Here is a 23,919-nt window from a genome sequence, read left to right as displayed (position 1 = left end):
CTGTGATTTTCTTCTTTTCCTCTGTACTATCTCATCACATGATCCAAATAGTTTTTCTCAGTTTAGATAACTGTGGGAAGGCTGGTGCCAACTGGCTTTCAAGATGTAAGTGTTAATCAGGTAGCATTCAAGAGTGTTCCTACACAAGTATCAAGTGTCCCTCCTGGCTTGGAGAGAAAAAGATGGAGTTAGAGGCAGCCCCTGGAATCTGTACAGAATGCTGCATGGCTCTGGGAGTGTGAAGTGAATGTCTGATCTTTAGATGGAGAGGGGAGAAGAAATGCTGAGGATCTACTGGCAGGGAGTTGGTACCAGGTCATTGTCACAAGTGCTGTTTGAACATTTGCAACATGGAAAGAAAGCCTGTCCCAGCCTCACTCCCACATGCCAATCCTCTATCCCCACTACCTTCCCCAAGTGAGGCCCACTCAATCCATAGCACAGTGCTACTGCACCAAGGAGGGTCACAGCAAGCAGGACCTGCATCTCCAAGACTGTCCCTGTCCCTGTTGGACCCCTACTGAGGGTTTTAGGGGCACATGAGAGATGACCCCTGGGTTGGGAAGATCCCCTGGAGGAGGAATGGCAACTCACTCTGGTATTCTTGCCAGGCACATCCCATGGACAGAGGAGCCTGGCAGGCTGTGGTAAATAGGGTCACAAAGAGTCAGATGTGACTGAGCAACTAAGCATGCACATACGAAAGATGCCCTTATGTACTGATGGAAGGAGATGGTGCATTAAGGAGGTCCCCCCCTCATGCAGAAAAGAAAAACACAAAATGGGTTCTTAGAATGGCCTGTGGGTGAGTATCTCTTTGTGCTGTCAATTCCCTTCATCTTTCAGCTCTGGATGTACCTAGTACGGTTTCATACAACTGCCAAGATCCCAGAACTGAAGCAGGCTGTTGAATGGTGCCAAACCACAAGAGCTACAGCAAGAACTGTAGGAAAGGGGATAGTGTGCCTCCAGTGTCAGCATTTGGGCCTTGCTGACACGGAAGGCGAAGTACACTGGGGCCATTGTACTGTGGATGAAACTTCTTGGACCAAAAGGTTGAACTTTTGATGAATGTGGGAAGCATTCAGCAAAAAATTGAATTCAACCAGTGGTTAATACATATTCACTCTTTGCAAGGCATTGCGGAAGGGTTTTTTAAGGGAACTGGAGATGAGCAGAATGTAATCTCCACCTTTAAGAGGTGTAGGTCATTCAAAGAGTAGGGAAAACATCCATAGATACTGATACAGTGATAAAATGCCACTAACTGTTATTGACGTGGAACAAACACCCTGGGCTGGGTCCACTGGTGAGAAGGATTCTGGCTCTTGGGGTCATCCAACACTCATCCATTCATCATTTCACAAATAGGTATTTGAATATCTCATTTTAGACCTGTTAAGCTTAAGACTGATGTGACTGATACACTTAAGTGAAGACTTTCCAGTTTGGAGCTCAGAATCTAGATTAGAAATATAAATCAAGCATTAAAGACAATGGATGAGATCACCAAGGAGCAAATGTGGTGAGAAAAGAATGCCCAGGATATATGTGTGGGTAGGAGGAGGTGGTAGGCAGCAAAGGAGGAGGAGGCAGTGAAGGAGATGTTGCATTAACTGCTGATGCTCTATTAACAGAAAATGTATCTCTAGAGATGTGAAACATAGCAGGTCCTTTTATGGCAAAGATGCTAATGAGATAGAGCAGGAAGACCAGCTCACCAAGCCAGAGGGGCTTTCTGTAGCCCGTGATGAACATCAGAATGACACCTGTCCACCCAGGCCATGAGGTGCCATGCTCAGCATTTTGTACATGTTACTGCTCGGTGACCAGTCCTCACTGCCCCCTTCCAGGCAGGAATCACCATGGGGCACAGAGAAGTTAGGTCACTTGCCCAGGTCTCGTTGCCAGCAGGAGCTAAGTCAGGATTCCACCCTCACCTCTCTAGCAGCCCAAGCCTTGCATGAACTCTTACTGGCTTCAGAACACATAGCCTGTGGTATGTCTGAATTCATGGGGCAGGGCCTCTACAGGGTCTGTGAGGAAATCTTCCTACAGAAAGGGCAACTAAACAAGTTAAGCCTGGCACTATGTTGGTATGCTTCAACTGTGTTAGGCATTAAGCAATCAGTTCTCCTTTCATTATTTCAATAACACTTCTCTCTTTGGGTTTCTTTTGCTCCCACCATCTCCCAGGTTCCCTTGTACTCGTTTCAGTTTTCTTTTGCCAAAACTAATAATACATGCCTTACTCTCTGCTTCTCTCTCCTACATTTGCTTCTCCTTCTGCTCTTTATTGGCCTTGTCTTCTCCTTTCTAAATCTAACACACAAATTGTAATTTCTCTCATCTTTCAAGTTTACCATCTTGATGCTACAGGTCTCTCTTTTCCAGCACCCCCTCCTAAATTTTCTAGTGCTCTGTGAAGCAAATTCCTGATGGTGAGATTAAAAGTCATTTAAAAAATCTAATTTTAGTTGACTCAGTTCACAAGCAGCTACTGTGGACACCGAGGGCAAGGTGACACTGTCCTCATTCTTTGTGATGGTCAAGTCGGCTTTGCTACTCCCAGTTAATTTTATCTCCAACTAATTTCAAAAATTTTATGCATCTCTTCCAGATAAAATAGAGTACTTTGTTCTATACCATCAAGTCTATCATCCTCTTCTTCTCCTCCTGGGGTGGGACAGGGTGCCAGCTTGCTGTAAGAAATCCTCGGAGATGTACAAAGCTGCCTTCCCTGTGCATGTGTGGGCAGCAGGCAGGCATTCTGGACCACTTTGCTCATCAGCATCTCTTATCCACACCCTCTCCCCTCCTCCCACCTAAAGCTCCACATCCTTTCAACAATCTCTTGACTTACTTTTAATCATTTCTCTCTCTCTCTCTGGGTTGTCTATCTTCACATAGGTCGATGTGAATATGTGACTTTCACATATATTTATCAATGCTTCAGTCAGTTTGTATAGGACACAGTCCTATGTGTACGAGCATGTGGAACGTGCATGTGTGATACCTGCACCTATGTGGGCCTAGTTCCAAATGACCTGATGGGAATATAAAACGACCTGTGGCAACTGAAAATCTGTACATAAATCTGACATATACAGATGATACCTAGGGGGAATATCTCTGGGTTTGTCATCAGGATTTTATTTCACATAGGTAAAAGGGGGTGATTTGCACTGTACTAAAGCAATGGCACCACCTTTATGGCAGAAAGTGAAGAGGAACTAAAAAGCCTCTTGATGAAAGTGAAAGAGGAGAGTGAAAAGGTTGGCTTCCCGCTCAACATTCAGAAAACAAAGATCATGGCATCTGGTCCCCATCACTTCATGGGAAATAGATGGGGAAACAGTGGAAACAGTGTCAGACTTTATTTTTTTGGGCTCCAAAATCACTGCGGATGCTGATTGCAGCCATGAAATTAAAAGACACTTACTCCTTGGAAGGAAAGTTATGACCAACCTAGATAGCACATTAAAAAGCAGAGACATTACTTTGCCAACAAAGGTCCGTCTAGTCAAGGCTATGGTTTTTCCCGTGGTCATGTACGGATGTGAGAGTTGGACTGTGAAGAAAGCTGATCGCTGAAGAATTGATGCTTTTGAACTGTGGTGCTGGAGAAGACTCTTGAGAATCCCTTGGACTGCGAGGAGATCCAACCAGTCCATTCTAAAGGAGATCAGTCCTGGGTGTTCATTGGAAGGACTGATGCTAAAGCTGAAGCTCCAATACTTTGGCCACCTCATGTGAAGAGTTGACTCACTGGAAAAGACTGATGCTGGGAGGGATTGGGGGCAGGACGAGACAGCGACGACAGAGAATGAGATGGCTGGATGGCATCACCGACTTGATGCACATGAGTTTGAGTGAACTCTGGGAGTTGGTGATGGACAGGGAGGCCTGTGTGCTGTGATTCATGGGGTCACAAAGAGTCGGACACGACTGAGCAACTGAACTGAACTGAAAGCAATGGCACCCCACTCCAGTACTCTTGCCTGGAAAATCCCATGGACAGAGGAGACTGGAAGGCTGCAATCCATGGGGTTGCTACGAGTCAGACACGACTGAGTGACTTCACTTTCACTTTTCACTGTCATGCATTGGAGAAGGAAATGGCAACCCAATCCAGTGTTCTTGCCTGGAGAATCCCAGGGATGGGGGAACCTGGTGGGCTATCTATGGGGTCGCACAGAGTCAGACAGGACTGAAGCGACTTAGCAGCAGCAGCAGCAACAACAATAAATTAGCTTATTTATGCGTCACTGTCAGAGACTCCCTTACAAGTCAGAGTACCTAAATATTTCTGTCTCTGATAGGACATGCCATGAGGTCTGAGTAGATAATAGGAATACTGGGTCTGAGTACGTAAAGCAATACTGAGCCACACTCTTTATAGGTAATATATAAAAGAAAATAATTGCATGGCTCCATATGCTAAGGAGCTAAAGAAAGCAATTACAAAACCTCTTCAAAAATCTAGCTAGAAATAACAAGTACAATGTTGTGTTTACAGTTTCAAATTGATTCCAAAATCTACTTTCATTACCTGCCATTCCTTTTACAATAACAAATCCAAAGCTTTTACTTTACTGAAGTAAAAGGCTAATTTTTTTCCTATCATATTCTTAAATATATATTGTACAATTACAAAATCATTCAAAATATCACCACTGTTAAATGACAATATTTGTTCTATAAGGAGGATGCTAGAACAACATCTGGGGAATAGGAAACCAAACCCCCCAAAACGATTTATTTATACTTTCCTCCCTTCAGTGGAAATTTATATTTTGATTTTGTCTACTATATGTATCAAGTATTCTGAGTGGGGAAAACACCTCAAAGAGGACATTCACGCAGATCCTGGCTCATAGTTGATGATCTGAGTAGTGAAGTGAAGTCGCTCAGTCGTGTCCGACTCTGTGACCCCGTGGACTTTTTGTAGCCTACAGTCTCCTCCGTCCATGGGATTTTCCAGGCAAGAATACTGGAGTGGGTTACCATTTCCTTCTCCAGGAGATCTTCCCAACCCAGATATTGAACTCGGGTCTCCCGCATTGTAGGCAGACGCTTTACCATCAGTCATCAGGGAAGTCCGATGATCTGAGTAAATGATCTCAATTAACTAAAGAGGTGTGGAGAAGTACTTCCTGGAGCTGCCTTGCACTGACAGGAATAGACAGGCGGGACGCATCACCTTCACCTACACGCTGGGGTGGTGGCTACCGGGCAGGCCAGGCTGGGCTTCTGAGTGACGCCAAGAAGTGCAGGAAACGCAGCACGCTGCACACTGGCCGCGCCGCCTACAAGGCCCCGGGCTGCCGCGCCCCTGTCCTTCGCCGGGAGCCCCTGATTGGGTCCCCCAGCTATCAGCCGGCTCCAGCCCGCTTCCCGCTGGGGTAGCGAGCCCAGCCGAGAGCCAACTCCCCAGCCCCCGCATAAGATTTGAAACGAGTAAGTTTTGTTCCGGAGACCAATGACTTTAGCTCTCATGCCGGCGGAGTGCCGACCTGCGATTTGGGAGTTTAAGGAGCTGGTCCTGGTGAGTTTTGCTTTTTCTTTGAAATGAAGCTGGGCTTGAAAGTAAACTCATTGGGGGGCGGAGTGAGTCTCTCCCACCGGCCCATTGCATTCCTGAAAAGAACCGCTGTCGCAAAGCTGTATGCAGTAAAACTGAGTTTCCTTCTTTTGTCACTGAGGCCCCCTGAAGCTCGGGGCGGGGTGGGGGGCCATAAGTGGTGTGACGAGATCTTTTAAAGTCTAGCTTGCCCTTAGAACTCTCGCTCTGAAAAGGAAAATAAGGTGCTCAGAGAACTGCAACTCAATCAGTCAAAACTTGTCTCCCGTAGATGAGTAAACCGTTGCGTGTTCTGAACGAATGGATCACTTGTCCAACAAATTCTGCCTCCTAATGCAAAATATATGGAGATCAGTTGTTTCATATGGAATTAATATGTGTGATCAATCGTACTCTTTTTAAAATGTTCCACATCCCACCGCATCCTAACTGGGGCCCAGGCCCCCTGTAGGTGGAAATGTAGTCTTCTCTTCCGGATCACTAAATGGGGAAAGTTCCAGCCCGCTCGGCGGGGATAATTCGCAACTCCTCATCTGGTTTGTTCTTTGTGAGGGGAGACAGATTCCCTTGGTCCGCAGCAAGGGCTCCTGGCCGGCCTGGCCTCCGCCCCGCCCCTGCTCGGCCCGGCCGCGTCGCCGCGCCTCCCTGCAGGAGCTGCTCCCGGACTGCGGGAAAGGAGTCTGTTCTGCTTCCTCTGGACCAGGCGAGGTCGCCAGGGCTGAGAGGGGAGGAGAGTCGCTCGCACCGCGGCTCCAGGACTTCAGGTTGGAATGAGCTCTGGGGCCGGGGAGGCGAGGCTGTAGCTGACACCGGGCTCGGCGCCGGCTCGCGGCCCTGGTCCGGAGCGCGCGCGGCCAGGCGTCGGGAAGCTGGGGCCGCCCTCTCCGCCGCGGGGCAGGGCTGCCCGCAGCCCGAGAGTGCGGCGGGGAAAGAGGCACGTTCCCTCCCCGGGGCGCCTTTGTTCATTCGGGCCTGCGGGCGGGCGTTTGGAGACCGCGACCCCGGGCCGAGCCGCGGTCCAGATGCAGCAGGTAGGCTGGGGGGCCCGGAGCTCCGGGGCGGGGGAGGGTGAAGTTCCCCGGAGCCGGTCCCTATTCCTACGAGTTCCAGCTAGGCGGCCGCCGCGCCGCGATGCCGAAACCGGCCGGAGCGCGGGAGCCGGGAGGGGAACGCCGCGCCCCGCGGGCCTCGGTTTCCGACTGGGGGCCCCCAACCTTGCGCCCACACCTAGGCTGCAGGGGTGAATTCGGGTAGAGATCCTACGTCGTGTTAGAAGTTGGGAAACCGCCAGACAGGGGAAGCTTTCAGTGAGTTACTGGCTGGGGCAATGCAGACAAGGAAGTAGGCAGGCGGGATAACTGGGAAACGAGACCTCTTTCTAAGCGGGGAGGTCCTGGCCACGCTTTCCTTTGACTTTGCCAAATTTTATTTTGCTTCCTGAAGTGACAGAGTCATTTGTTTACTCAGATTCCCCTTACGTAGGTCCAGAGTAGCAACTTTTCATCCGATTCTGACTACACACACTATATTTTTCTTTCCCAGTGTCGGTTTTCATAGGTTATGGGTCATGTTAAAGGGACACCAACGTTGTAGCGCTCGGTGGCTGCTGGTGGCTTGGAGGTCGTATTTAGGGTAATTCTCTAATGAAAGCACATACATTAGAACTGGATTTGTTCCTCTGTGCCTTTATTTTGGGAAACTTTGCCTGGTCCCTATGGGGGCAGGGAGAAGGATGTGAGAAATTGAAACTGACCCAGAAAAGGAAGATTAAAGGTAGTTGCATTAAGTGGTGCTGCCGAAAAGATCCTGCCCTGAACTTTCTGAAAGGGGTACTGACTGGTTATAAGCACCTGAGGTTTTAACTTTCTCATAAGAAACTTAACAGTAGATTTTACAACTTGTCACTGTGCAGGGGTGGGGCTGCTTTTTGGAGTCAACTCTTTTTCTTTTAAAAACAATAAATTCAATATCTGAAATGTTTCCATTAAATACATAAATGATTCTCCCCTCTTCCACTTTCTCTCTCTTTCCCATCTTCTCTCCCACAGGGGCTCTCCATGAGTGTTTACTGAGCCCCTCTGAGGATGAGGGTGACTCAGTCTACTGACCTCAGTCACCAGGGGCTCACTGTGACACCTGAAGATGGGAATGAGTGTTATGACAGGGAGAGTTCAAGCTGCAGCTTAGAGAGGCTGTTTCTGAGGAATGAGAAATGAGGGATGATTAGGAGGCATAGACGATACTGCACTAAATGTTCTGACCACACACATACACATGCACAAACACAAATCATCAGAAGGTGGAGAAGAATTTTCAAAATAAAGTGCAGGCGTTAGCAAGGGAAAATGTCAACTTATATATTTCATTAAAATAGAGATAAAATTTCCCTTTTATAAAGACTGATTCAAATGAGATTGTAAGAAAAGGAAATAACTTTCTAACTCTCAAATATAGAACAGCTTGAATAATAACTCATGGGTTTTGAAATGGGTCATCTTTTTAAATGGGTCACTTTGGCTAGAATCATTGCTCTCAGTGACTTTCAAATTGTCAGGGTAGAGTTCTTTCTGAGAACCAATTGCACTGTAATCTACATATCAGAACATAGGATGCATAAGAAGAAACTGGGGGCAATTCAGAAGGAAATGTTCTCTTAAAGTAACAAAATGTATCCTTGTATATTTGGAACATTGTATATACTCAACTGAATAAATTTTTGCTTTGCATTTTATGGCACATTATACTTTTTGGGGGAAATACTTCCATAGCCATTATTTTATTCCATTGTTGAATAATCTTGTGAGGAGAAATATACATTGCATCTATGTTCCAGAAATTGGGGAACAGCAAATTATTATAAAAGCTCTGCCATTAGATATAGAATTTCTGCGAGCAAAGATTTAGCCTAAACAGTGTAAATCTAGAATGTTTTTTTTATAGTTTACATATATAAAAGAGATAGAAGAATTCATATTTAAAGATAAGCAACTCAATCAGGTGAGATGTAAACTCTGAAAAAGCAAAAGTGATTTCTTTACATTTAAATGCTAGAAATTCAGAGACTGGCTTTGACCAGTAACTTATTTTTAAGATTTATCTTCTGTAGTGAAGATTATAACACTAGAAGCCAGTTTTTGTTTTTTTTTTGACAGAAAGGAATTTTCCTCTAAGTCTTCAGGCAATAAGCTCCCTAAATTCCAAGTTCAGGATACTATTACACAGCTTAAGTTTCCCTGAAATTTCATATTTTATCTCTTTTATTCCTTTTCAAGACAACTCTTTCGACAACTTTTTGACTGTGGCCTAAGAAAAGTAAGTTAAAAAGTTGACTCACGTCTCCTTCTCTGTGTTTTATAGGACCTTACAATCTTCTGGCTGTGTCATTTGAAGTGTATTCTTAAGTGTTTGTGGGAACCATACTGTTCTTTCCTGTCAAGGATAATGGAAGACCATGTGCAATTAGGAATGATACCTTTGTTTTTAGTCACAATAGTGTTTGAGATGTCTTAATGACCATTAGCAATCAGATCAGAACTTTGAAAAACTCATATCTAATAAAAGTTTTTGAGAAGAATGTTAAGAGTACAGCTCATCACTTTGAAAGGAAAATAATCCGTAAAGAATATCAGCCATCTATTAACTAAACCATCCATGGTAAATATGCATGAACAATTTCTAGAGAAAGGAAATTAACATATATCGAACACTTGATCTGGACCATATTTTGTCAGTAGATCATCTAAAATGATCCTCAGGAAACACTGTTGGTACAAGGTTTAAAGACAAGTCAAGCTCATGTGACTAGTAAATGGGAGCACTAGGATAGGAATTATTTTTGTTCACCTTCACACTTGATTTTTCTATTCTCTTGCCTGCCTGCCACCCCGCCCCCGCCAACTCTGGTCAGATTCCAGGTTGCACTGGAACAATTTTTTACTCTGTTAGTGGATCTACACTGGAAACATCTCTGAAACCCTCTCAGCATCCTGCCTGGGGCCTACCACACAGTATGTGATAAATTAATACTTAATTTAATGAATGACTTAAATGTAGGTATTACCTACTCTCAGGGCTGTATAGCATAATATCTAGGACACGGCAGGTGTTTAAATAGCAATTTACTTATTATAATAAATGTTGATCAACTGAGATGGAAATGTGATATATATGTGTATGTGTGTATATCTTACGTTTTACACCATTATTTATTTTTTGTTTTCTGAACCCACAATCAAATGTTGCATTCAGAACAGGACATATGTTGCCACTGGATAACAGGCCAAAGTGTATAGCTTATACAGCAGGTTTATATCAGGTTATATTGTCACCATATTTTGAAAGCACTATTTTTCATATTATAATTTAACCTCAGCTGTGTATGACTCCTCTCCTTTGATCTCATCCAGTACTTATTCATTGAATACTTGCTTAAAACATCCTCTCTGAGTCATGTACGTTTTACTCTCTTCTCCTTCCCTACTTACTTTTTTCTTTACTTCCTTCTATCACTTTGAGGGCTTTCCAGGTGGCCCTAGTGGTAAAGAACCCACCTGCCAATGCAGGAGATGTAAGAAATGTGGGTTTGATCCCTGGGTTGGGAAGATCTCCTGGAAGAGGGCACGGCAACCCACTCCAGTATTCTTGCCTGGAGAATTCTGTGGACAGAGGAGCCTGGCAGGCTGTGGTCCACAAGGTCACACAAAGTCAGACATGACTGAAGCGACTTATTAGCACACATGTACGACTGAGCGACTTCACTTTCACTTTTCACTTTCACACATTGGAGAAGGAAATGGCAACCCACTCCAGTGTTCTTGCCTGGAGAATCCCAGGGACGGGGGAGCCTGCTGGGCTTCCGTCTATGGGGTCACACAGAGTCGGACACGACTGAAGTGACTTAGCAGCAGCAGCAGCAACCACTTTGAATCTCCTTCCTTAAATACTCCAATCTTCCATGTGCAGGAAGGACTTTTTGTACCCAAAGTGACTCAAACTGTCACTTTTGCCCATTGTCTGGTGCTCCTGGGATCAAGGAAAGGAAGGAGGGAAACGAGATAGAAGGTTGGGAAAAGGGTGTGTTACAGAGAAAATGAGAACAAGTTCTGGTGAAATGCAGCTGGTAGCAAAACATAAACGACTCCAAACTTCAGACAGGGAAGCAAATCTTTTCCCTTCTAGGGTTGGTTCTCTTGGTTCTGTCCCACCAGCTTCTCTGTCCTCCCATCACACTAGGAGTACAGCAAGAGCAGGTCAGGAATTCAGGGACAGGGCTGTAAAGGGTCATCTGCTTTTGAGCTGCCACAGGGTCTGGAATTCATGGAGGTTACAGGGTTAACACCATGTCTCGGTGCCTCCGTTTCTTCTTCTGAAAAAGGGGGAGATAACTGCTCCTCATAGGTTGTTGTGAGGCTGAGAGAGTTACTGTCTACGTAAAGCTTTCTGAACAGATCCTGGTGCACACTAAACATACCATGTTAGCAACTGTTGCTACACTAGGCATAAGGAGAAGTTTGTTCCTTAAGTAGGCAAGAGCAAAACTGACAAAAATTATATTTATAAGAACTGGCAACCCTGTCAACCCAACAAATATGCCTCAAGAATGAACACACAAGGCCAGGCTTAGAAAAGCAAGTGCGTGACCTCTCCAAGACTCTCTTTATATTTCAGCTCTTTTGTTTGTTTCAAATTCTGTATAATCAAACTGGTTACTGGGAAATGTTAGCAACCTTTAATATAATTCCTCTGAAATATGATAATACTCTATAATCTGTCACCAGTTCCCTTAGTGCTTATCGTTACTTGGAGCCTCTCTTTACTTGTTTGTTCATTTTGTATTTTCCTGTCTTTAGTTTTCCCACAACCAGCAAACAGAAATCGACAACCATGTTTAACTTATAAAGAAACATATAGCATAGTTTATGTAAGTGGAGGGCAATTTACTAGATTCACACTATACATTTTATAACCAACTTTTGCCACTGTCCCAGATCCATGCTTGCAGAGCTGGAATTTAAAGCCTTCAGACTAACAATGGATCAAGAATTAACTCTAAAATGTATTCTTTGTGGAGGAATAACAATTCCACATGACTTTTAATCTTTGCCCAGAGCTTGAGCTTAAGTTTCATAGCTAGTCACAGTCACAGAAACACTTAAAGATAGCTGTTGCATGGAATGTGTCCTTTTTTTATAGCCTTATATTGAAGACACTTAAATTTGATTAAGGAATAAAATATAATTGAGAGAATATCTCATTTTTCACACTTAAAATGTGAGTTGTACATTCACATTTCAGGTTGCCACCTTATTGAGCAAATAGAGAATTAGTGCTAAACAGTACCCAGTTGTGTTTCTTAGAACCAAATACTATTTTACTAAGAAAAAAAATCTATGAAGATGAAATCATAGCCTTTCTGGTAAATTCAGGGCTTTTTATACCTGATTTCTTTAACATGGCAGTTTGGTTCCTGAGGATTTATCCTAGCTATGTTTAATAGGGAATAAATGATCAGAGCAAGCCAGGAAAAAAAATACTTGGAATGTAAAACAAAATGTAACATAAAGATGAAAATGTTATCTTTCTTTCCTTTGAGTTATGTCTGGAAAGGAACCAAAAGTTGTATCTCACATGGGACTTTAAGTCATGAAAATGTAAGCTTAAAAGTATCAACTAGTGAGGCTTTAAAAAAAAAATCTGTGACTTGTTGGAGGAGCAACATTAGTTTATAGTCATATTTTTATCACTTTTAAATTTTGTGCTCCAAATGAGTGCTTCACCAACCGCTCCCTAGCCTGGCCCTTGACGGCGGTCAGTGTGCTTTATAGAGGGAACGGAGTGGGTTGCCCAGCCTGGGGAATTTCTGAAGAGGAAGCACACATGGGATGAGATGGTGACAAGTGGGTGATGTCTTCTACTTTCTCTGTGAGGTAGGAAGGGAAGTTGTCAGCTAAGAGTGAGCACGACACTTCCTCTCATCCTAGGAAGAAGGGGGGAGATTCAGCATGGCTGGTGAAGAGCCTGGGAGAGGGAGAAGGTCCGTAACAAGTGGAGGATAGTCACACAGCACTAAGCACTCTGCCCACAGCTGGATATTGCCATTTGTCTGCCTGGTGTGTTATGTTTCTCCAGGAGCCTGGCAGGTATTATAGGGAATATGGGAATGACCCAAGGTCTGGGGTTGCTGGGGTGGAAGGACAGGAACCAGGGATAAGAGGGCAAAGGTGCCAGGTGACCCTGCATCTGAGACAGGGATGTGGGTAGAAGAAAAGTCAGGAGATGGCAGGATGGACGAGGGGTGTTAGGGGGCAGGTAGGGGGTGGGCAGAGGATTCCAGATGAATGCTTAGAGGTTGTGGTTGAAGAGGGAGTGGACTAAAATTTGAAATTTCAGAATAATGCAGTTCTAAGTAAAGCCACATAAATGACTTTCCTGCTGGTAAATGGTCTTCAGTGTGTGGGAGGGAGTGTGAACAAACATCTATACCATAAAACAAGGGCTCCTTGGACTTCTGAGCGTCACATGTCTTCTAGGTAAGATGTAGAAATACAGTTTCTCTAAGATTGGATGTTGTTAATGTATTACAGTGGTGGTCTAAAATAGTGGTTAAGAAACACATAGGGTTTCCCTGGTGGCTTAGAGGGTAAAGCGTCTGCCTGCAATGTGGGAGACCCGGGTTTGATCCCTGGGTTGGGAAGATCCCCTGGAGAAGGAAATGGCAACCCACTCCAGTACTCTTGCCTGGAAAATCCCATGGATGGAGGATAGACGTTTCTTAATTAGAAACAAAAAACAAATAGATGTTTTTTAATTCACACCCACTGGGTTTCTCTAGTTAACATTACTCTGGTCTAGATTTAGTGCTGCTGCTTTTTCTGGAAGATGCCTTCCCCAACCCCACCCACGCCCAACCTTGAGAGCCCCCCAGGCTCCCAGAACAGCTCTCACTGTTTGCTCCAGGTCTGTCTTCCCACTTGAGCTCCATGACAGGCCTTGTCTGTCCTGCCTTCCGACTGTTTCCCTTGACCTTTGTTACCCCATCTTAACTTTCTGATGAACCAGCCCTTTAAAATAGTTTCTCTTTTCTTTGACTCCTCCATTTTCTCCTTCCCCTGAGTTAACTGTTCCTCCAGGCCTTTGCTCAGCTCTTCTTCCTTGAGAGTTTACCCATGTTCATGGCCACCATTGTCTTTATAACTCAGGGTGCCCACTGGACTTCAGTGCTGTCTGCTTCCAGGCTCAGATTACCTGCTGGACTTACCTACTTGCTGTCTCTCTTAACATCTCCAACAACACAGCTTAAAAGCAAACCTGTTCCCACCTCATTCCTGACTCAGGAAACCAGTTTTCCTTCCTTTGTCAGTAACGCTTGAACCTAGGTTTTTCTCCTCTCCTTTACTCACTGTCCCAGGTCACTCATCACATGCCACTGAGGCTTTATTTTAAAAATTTATTTATTTTAATTGGAGACTAATTACTTTACAATATTGCAGTGGTTTTTGCCATACATTGACATGAATCAGCCATGGGTTGACATGTGTTCCCCATCCTGAACCCCCCCCCCCCCACGTCCCTCCCCATCCCATCCCTCTGGGTCATCCCAGTGCACCAAGCCCTGAGCACCCTGTCTCATGCATCGAACCTGGACTGGCGATCTGTTTCACATATGATAATATACATGTTTCAATGCTATTCTCTCAGATCATCCCACCCTCGCCTTTTCCCACAGAGTCGAGAAGGTCATCTTTATCCCTTCCTTCCCTCTCTACCTCCACCATCCTAGACTAGACCCTTTTTACCTCATCTTGCTTCAGTATGTGTGTGCTCTGTTGCTCAGTCATGTCCAACTCTTTTGTGACCCCATGCACTGTAGCCCACCAGGCTCCTCTGTCCATGGGATTCTCCAGGCAAGAATACTGGACTGGGTAGCCATTCTCTTCTCCAGGGGATCTTCCCAATCCAGGGGTTGAACCCCAGTCTCCTGCATTTCAGGTGGATTCTTTACAGGCTGAGCCACCAGGGAAGCCTGCCTGCTTCAGTACAAGGTCCTGATATTACACAGAGTCTGATCTCTAGGCATCCTGCATCCTTCGTACCACTGCCAGATTTCTGCATAAAGCTTAATAAATTTTGAAAAAAAAAAAAATTTTTGACAAGGGAGTTATCACTAAAAACAAAAAGGACTTGCTGCCCTGGGCATTCACTGTCCTCTCTGCCTTATTTTTAAGGTTCTCCATAAGTACACCCCAACATCCCTGCTTTCAAATATTAATACATGCCTGTTTCTCAAATATTTGCCATATTGTATTTCTTTCCTTTGTTGCCTGAAACTGCTTCCTTGTCCTTCTGCAACCACCTAAATCCTGATCATCCTAGGCCCTTGTGATCTAGCTGTCACTGATTTCTACTCCTGGGGACACTCCTATTGTGCCTAGAGCAGGTATGACCCAGATTGGTGCTGACATACAGAGTGAACCTTACTGTTGACATGTCTGTTGTTGTCCAGGGGAACTGTGTTTCCACATGCATGCTGTGAGTCTTGTCTCAACTAGATTGTTGGTGCTTTCAGAGCAGACACCAGAAAATACTACCTCATGAATGCCACCATGCCTGGTGTATTTCTATAGCAAACACTCACACACTTGTAGGATTAACTGAAACATTGGACACTGAGGTTGTTTAACTTGAAATTAAAATGCCAACCTCATCATCTTAATTAAAACTTCAAAATTTGTAGCAGGTTCTGCATAATATTTTAGGATTGCAATAGTAAACTCAGTAAAGAAATGAGTTGACAGCAGGAATGAAGTAGAAAAAAGTCAGGGTTCATTTTGGGAAACCTGTAGCCTCTAGATGCATTAATTGTTTTGTTTTCTGTTTTTAATCAGAGAAGTTTAAAGAGCTCTCTTGTGAAGAAATATTCTTGAGTGGTTGAGGGGCACAGCTCCCAGACTTAAAAGTATTTGGGGTGAGGTCTGCCACATTCTTTTCTGATATTCCTACTCAACTTCTTATCCCCTCAACTTCTTATTCTTCTGACTACTTCTTTTAGGAAAGAGAAAACTGAGGATATCTATACCTTCCTCTCAATCCAGATAGAAGCAAACCCAAGTTATATTCCAAATATTTGCATATTTTCCCCTAAGTAGCTCTTTGTCCTGTTCTCTCATAGAGCCTTCCCTGTTTGATATTTTCAACAGGCTCTGAAGTCATCTGTAATTTTTGTATTCTCTCAGTAACAATACTTTGATCTTTGCCCCCAGTTTACAGATTGAGTTACTAAAGCAGAGTACAGTGAGGGGTGCCTGAGGTTACACAATAAACCTGGCCCCAAACTGGACAGCCCTGGTTTCGACAGTTGATTGGTCACCCGGCTGCACTGTGGGCACAAAGGAAGCTGCACCCGCAGCATTCTGTTGTGGATGGTTGCTGAGCTCACATTCATTATTGGGATCACTTTGTTTCCTGTTAGGTCCAGCATTTTCTTTCTCTAGGTCAGGCCGGCCTGTGGGCTTCACTGTAGCCCTCAGCCTAGCACTGTGAATACAGAAGCTTGAAGACGTGCCTTAGAGAAACTTTATGACTGTGAACCCAGAAGTGTGAGCCTTGATTGCCTGTGAATGGTCTCCATCAGCAACACCAGGATTGGGACAACGTTGTTTAAACAGATGAATTTAGATCATGGAGGTGCTTTTGCTTTTGGTTGGAAAAAGCCGTCCTAATAACTAAGTTCACTTTGGAGGAGTGGGGGTGTTCTTTTGTTATTAGAGAAGCCGGGTTCTATGAATTCCCAGATCTTCCCCTCATCACATCAGCAGTCACATCATCACATCAGGGAGATTTGGTTGTGACTGACATAACAGTGGCTCCAACAGTTCAAGCAGCTGTGGGTGGAGAAACTGTGTCTTAGAACTTCACACACTGTGCTGAGCCTAAAGAAGTAGTGTGGGTTGTTGGCTTCATGACTAGTTCTTTGTCATTTTTCAGAAAGCCGTTGTGACTCTTAGAGGCCAACTGGGAACAGCTGAAGGAGTATAGGAAAATGAGGGAAATATATACGTGGTGGGGTGGAAGGGGACAAAACAAATGTTATGGGCTGGCTGTTTGGTGATAGATAGTGATAGAGTGTTGCTGCTATAGTTGTTGCTCATCCAGATGAGCAATAGACCCATTCATGGTAGACAGACTAGGGCCTCTATGAGTCCAGGGTGCAAGTGGATGCTAGCAGAGTTGGGAGGGTGGGCTGATTGTCTAGCAGGAAGCTCTGGCTTGTAGACAACTGTGAATAGGTGCAAAGCAAAGCTGCCCTTGGAACATAGTAAGGGCAGCTGCTCAGAAATGGGAAGCTAGTTTTGCCTGTGGTTCCAAAGGTTACTCTTCTTTTTGTTTCCTTCCTGGGATCTCTTGGAATAGAAACATCAAATTAGTTTCAATTGAGATTTTTCTTAGAATTCTTAAACACTGAAGCTGTCTTAAAATCTGCCTTTAGAGATTCTCTGTTGCTTTGCATGAAGCCTCCAGTGCCTTCTGTGTGTGTTGTGGAAGGGGCAGAAGGGCTGGGCCTTCAGAGGTGGGCCTTATCTAAGCGAGCACAGTTAGGACGAGAGGAAGTGCCCCTCCCCCACTCCACCTCCCCAGTGAAAGCGATTTTGCAAAGTGTAAGCAGATGCCACCATCAGAAACGGATGTTTCTAGCTGTCTCTCATCCTTGTTATTGTTTAGTCACTCAGTCATGTCTGACTCTTTGCAACCCCATGGACTGCAGCCCACTAGTCTTCCCTTGTACTTCACTATCTCCCAGAGTTTGCTCAAACTCAAGTCCATTGAGTTGGTGATGCCATTCAACCATCTTGTCCTCTGTCGTCCCCTTCTCCTCCTGCCTTCAATCTTTCCCAGCACTAGTCTTTTCCAATGAGTCGGCTTTTCGCATCAGGGGGATTTTTGGAGCTTCAGCTTCAGTCAGTATTGGAGCTTCAGCTTCAGCATCAGTCCTTCAGGGTTGATTTCCTTTCGGATTGACTGGTTTGATCTCCTTTCAGTCCAAGGGACGCTCAAGAGTCTTCTTTCATCCTACCCTAGAGCATTCATTCAGTCCACCATGACCACCCAAACCAAGGGGCAAATTACCAATATTGATCTAGCCCTGATAGCAGTATTCCTCACTTTTTTGCATTTTATTTTACAACAGAAATGCATTTTACTTTACAACCCTGAAGGTATTTACACACAAAACTTAAAATTTCACAAAATGATACTTAACTACTTTCAATGCACTCTGCCATTTTCTATTTTGCTTTTCCTTTTTCTTTCTTTCTTTCTTTTTTTTAAAGCTTTTGTGGCTTCCTAAGTAGTGCTAGCCATTAAAAAATCTATACCCTTGGAGATAAAAGTTTACCTGTGCTGATCTCTGAATTATCAATAAGGCTTGGTTCTGATCTCCTGTCCTCCTTGGGCTTTTTGCATGCCTAGCTTGTGCAGTTATCACCCTCGTGTGGAGTTACCTTGGGGGATGGGAAGTACAGCTGGATGTGAAAGGCCCCACCACCCAGGTTAGGCCGGTACTGCCTGGTGCTCTCAGTGTGTGCAGTTGGTTTTGAACATGTTAAATTCAAGGTGCCTGTGGAGTTTCCAAATGGAAAAGAACAGAAACAAGACGACTGTACAGATAAGCCACTTTGGTTACAGAGTTGGGACTATGCTTTTGAGAAGCATATCTCGACTTCTTGATTATGAATTTTGGTTTGAAAAAAAATATTACTCCTATTTCTGCCTTGTCTGGGGCAAGCTTTAATGTATTTTTACTATTATGAACTTTCATTTCATTGAGTATTGTTCCTTGAACTATATAGCTGCTTTCATTGTGACTGTATTCCAAGGCAATATATTCATGGACATACCCATTTACAAAACTTGAACTTTAGGTATGTAAGATGACAGACATTTTGGAGGTTTTCTTCCTAGGCTTGAGAAGAGGAAAGGGTCTTTGTATGCTGAATGAGAAGAAGGTAGAGGGTGGTTCTTTCCCTTTCCTTGGATTCCCTTGAAAAAGTAAATAGCTGTATGAGTCTACTCAACACCAGCTGCCCCATCACATTTTGTCCAGATCAGACAGGTTACATATTGTTTTTAAGGAATTAAGAGTAGTTTGTTTTTTTCTGGTAACTCAGTAACCCATTTACTTGTAATTTTTTTCTCTTCCTGACTCTAATAGGTTGCACTTAACTTTCACAAAAAGGACTACACAGAATAGCTGCGTAAGGCCAATCCTTGAACTTAATGAAGGATGTCAGAGTGGGAGCATTCTGATGCGCCAGCGTCATTCTGCAGTGTGTTCCGTTCTTTTGTGGTCTCCGAAAAAAATGGTATTAAATGAAAATATTTTATGAAATAAGGAGCTCCTTCTACATTTTTAATGACCAACATGGACATCTGTTCTACAGAATACACAGTCCTATGGCTTTGAAGAAGCAAGCACTCATTTAAAACTGACCCTAAATAAAAACAGACCTGGATGGACGTCAGAATGTTTGTTAGTGGCAGGAAAGTAAAAAAATGGCAGTTTATTCAGTTATTTGCTACTTGTTTTGTACTAAGCCTGATGTTCTGGATATCGATCGATAATCACATTGTGAGCCATATGAAGTCCTACTCTTACAGATACCTCATAAATAGCTACAATTTTGTGAATGACAGCCTGTCTCTTAAGCGCAGTGAGGACGGGGTTCCTCGTTACCAGTACTTGATTAACCACGAGGATAAGTGTCAAGCGCAAGATGTCCTGCTCTTACTGTTTGTAAAGACTGCGCCTGAAAATTACAATCGCCGTTCTGCCATTAGGAAAACATGGGGCAATGAGAAGTATGTTTGCTCTCAACTGAACGCCAACATCAAAACTCTGTTTGTCTTAGGAACACCTTCTGACCCACTGACAAGAGAAAGACTTCAGAGAAGACTGGTTTGGGAAGATCAGATGTACAATGATATAATTCAGCAAGACTTTGCTGATTCTTTCTATAATCTTACTCTTAAATTTCTTCTCCAGTTCAGTTGGGCAAATCGCTTTTGTCCACATGCCAAATTCCTCATGACTGCTGATGACGACATATTTATTCACATGCCAAATCTTATTGAATACCTTCAAAGTTTAGAACAAATTGGTGTTCAAGACTTTTGGATTGGTCGTGTTCACCGTGGTGCCCCTCCCGTTAGAGACAAACGCAGCAAATACTATGTTTCTTATGAAATGTACCAGTGGCCGGCTTACCCTGACTATACTGCTGGAGCCGCCTACGTGATCTCTGGTGATGTGGCTGCCAAAGTCTATGAGGCATCACAGACACTTAACTCTAGCCTTTACATAGACGATGTGTTCATGGGCCTCTGTGCCAATAAAATAGGGATAGTACCACAATACCATGTGTTTTTTTCCGGGGAAGGTAAAACTCCTTACCATCCTTGCATCTATGAAAAAATGATGACATCTCATGGGCATGTAGAAGATCTTCAGGACCTCTGGAGGGATGCCACAGACCCAAAAGTAAAAACAATTTCAAAAGGTTTCTTTGGTCAGATGTACTGCAGAATAATTAAGATAGTCCTCCTTTGCAAACTGACCTACATGGATACGTATCCCTGCAGGGCTGCCTTTGCCTAATAGTACTTGAATGTTGTATGTTATCACTGTCACTGAGCCAAACCTGGATAAAGAAACTTTTAAATGTTTGTCTATACCGTGAGTGAAATGAATATGAAGAACAAAGGAATATTTTGAAAGCCCAGTCTATCAGAATGTTTCTTTGATTCTAGAAGCCCTTTGATGTAACTTACCTACTTCATTGCCTAAATTCATTTCAAGGAATTTAGATTTAGACAAGGTTCATATGAAAACAAAACTAAAGGGAATTTCAAGTTCTCAGTACCACGTGTGTATTGGAGGAGTAGAAAAGTTATTAAGGTGCCTAGGTGTTAGGATAACTGCTTTTGGAAAATACAGAGTAAATGTATAGCACAACATTTCAAAGAAATGGATATGTTGTTGGACCAGGTACTTATTAAAGAGCACTTGATGGAGTTGGTGGGGGCAAGGGAGGACTGGCATGGAAGAACGTACATGAACCTGGTCAAAGAAAGTTTCCTCTTCTTCAGAGGAGACTTAGGAGAAGATACACAATTTCTTTATAAACCGCCAAATCATTTACTGTCACTTTCATGTAGCTGTTTTACCTGGACAGTATTGGAGTCATTTTAAATATATTTATATATTTTTTCAAAGTTTAATGTGAAATTTGAGAAGTCATTAGCTCTGCCCTAACTAGTACTTTATTCACTTTATTATGTTTTATTATTATTATTATTATTAGACAATGACACAAAACATGGATTGTGTCTTACTCAGAGGGTCCTTTGCTAGAGATAAATCATTGTTAATTCAAATAAGTTGATTTTATCAATAATTTAATGAAATTTCAACTGGTTTTAAAATATTCAGTATCAGTCTGTTTTTAAGGCAGCTATTTGACTAGTTTACATAAAGGAATATAATAATGGAGAAGAATTCAAAAAGAAAGGTAGACCATTATGAGACTCTTTTCTCCATAATTTATAAAATAAAAGTTTTAATGTCTAAGTTGTATTAATTACTAAAATCAGCCCACCCCTTTCCAACAGGGTCTCATAAACCAGTTGGTTTTGAGTTAAGCTTTTAAAACTGAGAGTGTTAAACATCAAAACTGTAGTAGCTAAAAAATTCTATTCTTTCGTCAAAATGACTATCAGAGGTGATATTCAACTTCTAAATATTTCAGAATGAAAGTGATAGAAAAGTCACCTGAATGAAGTTTAAAACATTTGTAAAGCTGTATGTTACTTTTAATAAAAGAGATGTGGCTAAGGTCCAATAGCGGAAGTTAGATTTATTTTACATGGCAGGATGAAAATATGGCTATGATACAAACAACCTCCCCTCACTACAGAAAGAACTAGGTGAGGTCTGTTGTTAGGGGGATTATATGAAAGGAAAAATAGTGACCTCCTCAAAAGCAGTTAAACTGATTATAAACCCTTTGTCTGCAAAGGTGCGTGTTAGGGAAAACTAAGATGAATCACTTGAAATGATGACGGATGAAACACACAAAAAAACTAAAAAAGAATTCTCAGTATACATAACTGGATGATGATGATATATACATATATATATATACACACACACACACACAAATATATATATATATATATATATATAATTTGTTGCAGGTAGCTTTTCATTGTTTACAGAAACTTTTTGTTAATTTTTTCTATTTTGAAAATCGAAGCTTGTTTACATTGATTGTTCAGATAATTTAGCATTTTTAACTCATGTCAAAATTACGGTGTCAAACATTCTAGTTTGTAGTTACTTTGAGAGTAGGTTCGGGGTTTTTAGATCATTACAATTTAAATTTTCTGACCAATTTTAAAAACTGTAGAGAACAAAAGCACATTTTGACAAAGCAGGTTTGTAATTAATTTTTATTAGTTGATCCTTTAATACCATTTGCCCTTTGGTCATATGTATGCCCTGTGTATCTATACTTGTAACTGTTTAAATTTGCTATTGGTTGAGAACATCAGTGTCTCTGCCCATCAAAATGATCTTGTTTACATCAATACTTTTGTGAAACAGTTATTTATTTGTGAAAGAGCTCCCTTCAATTGTGTTCATCTTTTATTTTTCCTTAACATAGAATGAAACATTTAAATTTAGAGGAAATATGAAAGCACTTCCTTTTTTTAATAAGGAAATTGCTAGATACTTCCTTCATCAGACTTAAAGTACTGAGAAGAATAATTGTAAATAAAGGATTCCAACCTTTTAAAAAGGAAGGAAAAAAACTTTTTGGTGCTCCAGTGCAAGGCTATCTTTTAAAAGTCATCAATAAAGGGAAAATAAACTCTCAGCCTGGATGGTCAATTGATGGTTATATACAGTATTACTGATAAAAACTTTTTACCTCTTGGTTGGCTTGCATCTATTTTCCATATTATTAATTTTATACCAAAATGTTATTTATATTATTTGAATTTTGCTCTTATATGGCAAAATAATTAGAGGGTTTTTAAAAATAAATCTATGATTTCCAATAAACAACTTGAAAATTGTCAACAGATGTGTATTTTCACAAAGGCTTTTAAACTCCTGGGTGAACACTATTTGTTTATGTCATCAACTGGTTCTGTTTAATGTCAGAGAGGCCTGAAATACGTGATCTTAATCCTATTTCCTGTTCAGACTTGCTGCTGTGCCCAGGATAGAGGATTGCTATGTTCTCTGCATTGTGGAGCCATCTAAAGTGCTTCTTTTGTTTGTTGAAAGGTTTCTTCTGGAATGTCTAAGTGGGGGAAGTCTTCTCGCCTAATAGACTGTTCAGGAAAAGATGAAATAAGAACTATAGGCATAGTGCCTTAAGACACCATTTTCCTTTTATTTGGTATCATTAACTAGCCAAACGTTGATCCAAATTTAGCCACAGTCTCTTAACATTAGGACTGTTCTTAGGCCTGCTCTGCAGCGTTTGGTATTTCAGTAGATTTGTACATGGTATGTGCTCATCTGCTTTTCACCTGATTCTTTCTTGATTCTTTAGCATACTAGATGGTGTGATTCAATATACATTTTTAAAACTCGGAAGCATCTGAATTATTTGGTTGCAGTAGAACTTTTTACTTGTGAGGCATGGCTGGGGTGTTTGTAGTTGGGACTAAAATGATAATTATTTGGAAGAGTTGAGTTGACCTGTATTTGGGACTTTAATTGAATACCACAGCTACAATGAGAATCAGAACAGAGAACTACTGATATACAGGGTTATTCGTTCTTCTGTAATAATGAGAGAAATGTTAGATGTCTCCTTAACTATGTTTCCCTGCAGTGACTGCTTTCTGCAGTGGGACTAGCCTCAGCTTTCATTATGATGTTACTTTGCTCCAGAACTCAAAGGCTCCTTACTGCCTCCAGCATCAAATCCAATTTCTTCTACCTGGTTTTCAAGGTTTTATCTAATCTTCTCTTCCTCCTTCACTCCTTGTAGCCACCATAACCCATCACAAATTTCGTTCATGACCAACCTTACCTTGCATAAACTGGTTTCCCTTTTCAGGAACACTTTCTCCTGAAGCTGTTGAAATCTTATATCGACAACCCCATTTTTGCTCTTCCATTAAGCATCTCCTCCCCTCCCTCTAAAATATATACTGAATCACATATATTATTGTGCTACTTAGGAATCATTTCATGTGTTTTTTCCCTAGCCAAAATATAAGTTCTGAAGGTAGGGACTATGCCTAGTATTATCACATAATGC

The 23,919-nt window shown here is 42.4% G+C and overlaps 2 protein-coding genes across 10 annotated transcripts in view; one reads left to right on the top strand and one right to left on the bottom strand.

Annotated features, from left to right (window-relative positions):
- The window catches only part of MCF2L2 (MCF.2 cell line derived transforming sequence-like 2), a 299,932-nt gene that overhangs the window by 94,262 nt on the left and 181,751 nt on the right, over nt 1-23,919 (bottom strand). The gene's annotated exons all lie outside the window — the stretch shown is intronic.
- B3GNT5 (UDP-GlcNAc:betaGal beta-1,3-N-acetylglucosaminyltransferase 5) lies at nt 5,267-22,721 on the top strand. 3 transcript variants are annotated; one of them, XM_055409669.2, is made up of 2 exons: nt 5,267-5,548; nt 18,792-22,721. In XM_055409669.2, exon 2 carries the CDS (start codon nt 19,092-19,094, stop codon nt 20,232-20,234), a length of 1,143 nt encoding a protein of 380 aa, XP_055265644.1. In that variant the 5' UTR covers nt 5,267-5,548; nt 18,792-19,091; the 3' UTR covers nt 20,235-22,721. The 3 variants fall into 3 exon arrangements, with proteins under 3 accessions (XP_055265644.1, XP_055265653.1, XP_055265660.1); XM_055409678.2 differs by lacking the exon at nt 5,267-5,548 and adding an exon at nt 6,217-6,348; XM_055409685.2 differs by lacking the exon at nt 5,267-5,548 and adding an exon at nt 6,464-6,615.

The sequence above is a fragment of the Moschus berezovskii genome, chromosome 1 (genome assembly GCF_049115385.1).
Source record: "Moschus berezovskii isolate FMDL1 chromosome 1, NW_MosBer_1.0, whole genome shotgun sequence".
Taxonomy (NCBI): domain Eukaryota; kingdom Metazoa; phylum Chordata; class Mammalia; order Artiodactyla; family Moschidae; genus Moschus; species Moschus berezovskii.
This window is presented reverse-complemented; position numbering and strand designations above follow the sequence as displayed.

Excerpts from the sequence above, each read along its gene's own strand:
- B3GNT5 (XM_055409669.2), top strand. The coding sequence starts at position 19,092 with ATGGACGTCAGAATGTTTGTTAGTGGCAGGAAAGTAAAAAAATGGCAG.